Below are 6,000 nucleotides of genomic sequence, written 5' to 3' on the forward strand. Positions count from 1 at the left end.
TAAACAGGGCTGTTTCTACAAAAGTAACTCACTCTAAATGACATCTGTAGAGGTGAAAATTCACCCTGGGGTATAGCATGCTCCTCCTGCAAGTAATTTACCTTGTGGAATCTTCAGGGTAACTCTTTTAACGGCCACTGTCAAAATAACTTCTAAAGTCATATAGAAAAGCTAAAAGACACTTCTGCCCCTCATCCTGTAGCTGGGGTTTAATTTTACCAACTGAACTTTTAAAATGTTTTCCCATTTATATTTATCCCTATGCATGCATAAATGATAAAACTATGCTTAAAGGACAATTAATTTGTTCCACAGGGAAACCTATATGGTTTTTCTCACCCAATAGATTGGATGGTCCTTCTCTCCAAGCTGATGATTCTGAGGTACAGAATGTGGGCACGGGCCTGGGATGCAGGCCTAACTGCTGCATGGGAGAGATGTGAAAAAAAATAAAAATAAAAATAATCCTCTATGCAAACCTTACACTTCCACGGCAATTACTCCATGTTGGTTAATATTTCTAATGTGAATTATAACTAGAGCAAACAGATCATTGTTTCACATCCTAGTAGATATCAACAGCCAAATAACCACTTCAAACTAATTACTTTCTCTCTGACTGAAGGAGGAACATGTCACTAAATCCTTACTATTCTGAAGGGAATAGAATCTATGGGCACAGATGACATTTCAAATTAAATTATGCAGATGTCTGAACATAATTATGAGTTCCCAAAGTGTTAGCAGCGCTTGTGCTAAGTGAAGATTTCACCACCTCTTTCAGCATTTAACTCTAACAGGAAACATGTTCACCAGCAGTTCAGTTGAAATAGTAATACTTTCTCCGTGAAATTCAAGTTAGCAAACTTATTAGATGAGAAATCAAATGATGACTCACATCTTATTCTTTTAGGCATGCCAAAAAGGATAAAGTTATTTATCAAAATTCATCATAGCAGGGCCGGCCCCGTGGCTTAGCGGTTAAGTGCGCACGCTCCGCTGCTGGCAGCCCGGGTTCGGATCCCGGGCGCGCACCGACGCACCGCTTCTCCGGCCATGCTGAGGCCGCGTCCCACATACAGCAACTAGAAGGATGTGCATCTATGACATACAACTATCTACTGGGGCTTTGGGGGAAAAAATAAATAAATAAATAAAATTATTAAAAAAAAAAAAATTCATCATAGCAAAAGTGGTGGTGATCTTTTCACACCTATTTCAAGCAAAAAACAAATTCTGGAAAATCTGTAACATCTGAAGTAATGTTTTTACATGATGTACAAAAAATTTTGTTTCGACATATACAATTTTAATGAAGTTTTAATAATATATATTAACGGATTTGGAAAGGGACAATTGAGAATCCTGTATATTTATCACTGAAGAAAAGTTTTAACACAGAAGCATGTATTTGTAAACTAAGTCTAAGAAATCTTATGAAAAGATCTCATGAAATCTAATAGCAAATTAAAACAATAAACAAGGAATGAAAGGACACCAGAAAAAAAAAAACATCTGCCAAATGCTGTTTTTCAATTCACTTACTGTCAAGCCAAAATCTTTGTTGCTTTGATGAGAATATATTTTTTAAAAATTGTTAGATCTGCTCCGCCTGCCCTCAGCTGCAGTAACACATGTTCTCCCCTACACACACTCACACTCACACACACCCCCTCTGACAGGGATTCCCAGGACACCAGTGGGGCCTCTTTTAGGCCCCTTAAGCGTTAACAGCAGAGGCCTGGCTGCGACCAGGCATCTGGCCCGATTTAAACGCCCTATCTTCAGAGGACTGCAGTGGGCACAGCCATAAAACTAGGGGACGTTACCGAACCTTAGAGTGTCTGATCGCCCCCCAACATACACAATTTTACTCATGCAATTAAGAGTGCTAGCTGGCATTCTAATTAACTGTCAAACTCAGACGGTGGCAGCCCGACAGCCACAAAGAGATGCCTTAAATGAGAAGAACATGTTTCTACACCGCATTCGAGAAAGTTTGGCTCCGAGCTATGCACTGATTAATATCAGACCTCCTCCTTCACTCGCCTCCCAACGATCTTGTCACATCTGGCTGACAAATCCCGAGGAGCTTATGCAAAGCCAGGCGGCCGTGGGGGTCGGTGCCGGCCGGCGGCGCCCGAGGGGCAGCGGGGACCACGCGGGGGCCCCCTCTTCCGCCCGCGGCCCCCTGCCCCGCCGCCACCGCGCGGTCGCCGACCGGGAACCGCCCGGGCGCTCCGGGCCGGGAAGCCGAGGGTCGCAGGGTCCACCCAGGGGGCCGCGGGTCGCGCTGACGGAAGCGCGGGGCACAGCCGTCCGCCCGGCGGCCAAGCCCACTCCTGTCACTTGCAGATAAACCACCTCAAGCGGCCGGAACCGGGTCTGTCTGGCGTTTCCGTGGAGGCACTCAAGCCCGACCCCATTCCCCGCGCCCGGACTGCGGGCACACGGCGGGCGGGCCGCCGTGACCCGGTGGAACCCGCCGCACGCCCTGCCGCCGTCCTCCCGGGAGCTCCCGACCCGACCCGTCTGCGCCTGACGGGCCGTTTTATACAAACATTGTCCCCAGGCGACAGGAGCCCCGTCATTGCCATTCGCCTGTCCCCGCATTTCTCAGAGTGACAGAAGGTACCAGCCGCCTGGTTCTCCAGAGACACGGAATCCAGGGAGCAGAGCGGCCAGCGCGTAACGCGAGCGCTTTAGTCACTTCTGAGGTAACGGCGGCTGAGACGGCGTGTCCGACGGCCCCGGGCTCCAAGTGGCCGCGCTGAGGCGGCGGGCGCGGTGCGGGGAGGCTGACGCCCGAGCGCTCCGGCCCGCACTTCCCACGCGCCCGCCCAGCTGTCCCGGGCACCGGCCGCTCGCCGCGGCGGGTCGCGCACTCGGGGCGCGTCGGGCGGCGACGGGTCCGGGCGCCCCCCTGGCCCTCCCACCTCGAGAGGCGCGCCCTCACGCCAAGCTTCGCGGAAGGGCCGAGCCGCCGCGCAGGCGGCCCCTGGGAAGGTGGCCCGGACGCGCCCCCAGGGACCGACGGGCTCAGGGCCCCGCGGCGCCCCCGCCGCCCCGCCCCGCCCGCAGAGGGGCCGCGCACCCGGGAGACGCCGCGCTCACCTCGGCCATCGTGCGGCCGCTGCAGTGCTGCGGCGCCCGGCCCGGGCCGCCCCGCGTCCGCCCGGCTCGGCGGGCGCCGCCGCCTGCAAGCTCCCGCCGTCGGGGCCCGCCGCGGCCGAGTGGGCGGCTCCCTGGCGCCCCGGCCGCGCGGCGCGGTGACCGCCCCCGCCCCGCGTGTGCCCGCACGCCCGCCCCCTGCAGCGGGGGGGGGGGGGGCTCCTCCCCGCCCTTCCCCCTCCCCCTCCCCTCCCCTCCCCCTCCGCCGCGGCGAGAGGCTCCGGGCGCTGCTGCGCCGCTGGGGAGCCGCCTCGTGCTCGGGCGGCCGCTCCCGCGCTAAGTCGGTGCAGCTGAGGCGAGGCCGGGGCCCGCAGACGGCGGAGAGCTCGCGGCGGCCGGCGCGGAGGTGTCTGCCGCCGCGGGCTTGAAGGTACTTGTCGGCGAAGACACGGACGTGTCCGCGTTTGCCTGTCCCGGGGAAGGGCCAAAAGCTCTGAAGCGCTCTGGCTCGCGTCTCGGGGGATGATGGGGCGCCTTCGGGGTCCCACTGCGGCCAAGGAGACAGCTGCGCTGCCCGCGCCTCCAGAAACTGGATTTCCAGAGGCAGTGTGGGGACGGGGCTCAGGACGTGGACACTGGGGGTGCCAGGAGGCTTTATTAAGAACTCAGACAAGCACCCACTTCCCTTCTATGGTCTAATGAGTTCTAGTCCCAGCTTTCCCACTTTCCCAGGAGAAGTGACTTTGCTCCCTGAGTCTCAGTTGCTTCAGCTGTAAAATGGGATTAACTTTTCACCTCTCTTATTGGGGGCTAAGGATAAAATGAAATTGTCCTGGAAAACCAAACCAAACCGGCCTCCTTGAGCCGGTGGGGCGGGGCCTGCCCGAAGAACGGGCTTCCTGGGCCTGAGGGCGAAGCGGGATCGCCCACAGCTGTTGAAGCCGGACCCAGCTTTTCTTCCGCCCCTGGGCAGGCCAGACACAGAACCCGCGCAGAATCAGGCCTTCTCTCCCTTTCAGTTCCATGAAAAGATTCTCTGAAGGCTGGACTTTGGGGGGCGGGGGGTTCCTGCTTCCTCCTCCCCCTATTTATTCCACCTACCTTGCTGCTGTTGGAGATCCTTGAAAGGGAAACAAAACTCTTCTGCAATCTGAGATTGTGGAGAAAGATGTGAGATGAAAGGAAAAAGAAGGGAGCTGCAGTCAGACAGAGGGTGCCTGGTTTTGGCTCTGAAAGGCTCAGGCCTCTGAGGGGAAGAGGAGGGAAAGGAGAGAACAGGACGCATGGGGAAGAAAGTGTGGGTATCTGGGCTTCATGGGATCTAGCGGGCCCTGCTGCCTCTCCACAGGCTGGACACACGTATCTGGCATTCTGGCCAGGTGAGTGTGCTAGGTGTGCAGTGCGGTGCCCTTCCTTGTAGGTATGAGGTCGCCTGACCTCATGTGATGGACTCTGCTCTGCCTTGCAGATGTTGGGAACATTCATTTTTTTCACATGGCTAACTTTATTATGAAGTTTTGCTTTGTGAATTCCAAACCTAAACTGACCCCCCGCCCCACCCCCCAGCATTTAGGCCTTTCTTCCGTTCCTCCTTCCTTCTCTGTTGTAACAGAATGCATCCTTCAAGGTCTTTCTCAAATGTCACTGCTTCTCAGAAGCCTTGCCTGACCCATCAACCCTCCACTCCGTGTGCTTTTGTCCTCTTCTGACCCCCAAGCACTTGTATCTGCCTCTCTTATTGCATTCTCTAGTCTTGTTGTGATGTGTCCTTGGCTTAACTTCTTTGGTCGTTACTCATCTTAGTGACTTCTGTGCTGTGAGTTTCTGTAGCAGAAAAAGTTCAGGTTTTGGAGTTAGAATGACCTGAGTGTAGCCTATTCCCAGCAATTGGAAACTGGCTGAGGAAGTCAGCTTTCTTGGCTTCACTGTCCTCATCTTTAAAATGAAACCCTGTCCCTGATCAGGTTGGTAGGGCTAAATAAGACAGTCTCTGTTCTGCCAACACTGCTTTCTTTCCTCCTTTCCTTTCCACTGTGCATAAAACTAATTTTTGGATTAATTTAAATTTGTTACCAGAGGAGTCCTTTGTTGCAGTATTACTGAATGGCCATATATATTATTATTATAAATACATATTATTATAAATATACTAAAATGTCTATCTAGGCAATGGCTCACCTAAATGCCTTTAATCTGTAAAATTGAGAGTTTTGGTCAGTATCTTTGTGTTTGTTGCAACTGAATTATATTTGTTTTAGTAAAATTTTCCACTAGCAACAAATATCAGGATCAATCTGTTTAACTCTATTCCTGGTTACAAACACAAGGAGGATTTTGGCAATATATAATTTGAAAACATAAAAACAGGCAGCCTCTCCCAACACTCACCATTGGGATCAACAGACATTTCTTCAAATATGACAATTTTGACTGACTTGTAGGGAATCAATAGGTCTAGATGAAAATTGCCAATTAATCTTCTGCAGGTTCATTTAGAATCATGTACCTGATATTACCATGTGACTTCTGAAATCAGTCCTTGCATTTATTCCCAGATCTGATGGGCTTCTCTGGCACTCCTTGGAAACATGTAAGCAGAAACTGGGACAAAGAAACCATCCCTGCATATAGAAAAGAATGTGGTACCAGCTGGGTAAAGACCATCCAGGACACGCTTCTGTTCTCCTACTGGTCCATAATGGGACCTGGGCGTGCCCTTCCTCTTCTCTAGGCCTCAGCTTCTTCATCTGGCCAATGGGGATATCCTTGAGGGCCCACCCTGCTCTCACAGTCCTCACTTTTTGCTTCCTTGCTTCAACCTTGCCACTTTACTTTTGTGTCAAGTTCCTCATTTTAGCAAGCACTAAAAACAGAATGTCTTCTCTAACT

At 52.3% G+C, this 6,000-nt stretch overlaps 1 protein-coding gene across 1 annotated transcript in view; it reads right to left on the reverse strand.

Moving 5' to 3' along the window:
* BNC1 (basonuclin zinc finger protein 1) overlaps window positions 1-3,151 on the reverse strand; it is a 28,021-nt gene extending 24,870 nt beyond the window's left edge. The window contains exon 1 of the mRNA XM_058542560.1: window positions 3,115-3,151. Within this exon, the coding sequence (XP_058398543.1) occupies window positions 3,115-3,123 (9 nt within the window). The 5' untranslated portion in view covers window positions 3,124-3,151. The remainder of the gene's footprint in view (window positions 1-3,114) is intronic.
* Between the last annotated feature and the right edge of the window lie 2,849 nt (window positions 3,152-6,000).

This window comes from Diceros bicornis, chromosome 5 (assembly GCF_020826845.1).
Source record: "Diceros bicornis minor isolate mBicDic1 chromosome 5, mDicBic1.mat.cur, whole genome shotgun sequence".
In the NCBI taxonomy this organism is placed as follows: Eukaryota; Metazoa; Chordata; class Mammalia; order Perissodactyla; family Rhinocerotidae; genus Diceros; species Diceros bicornis.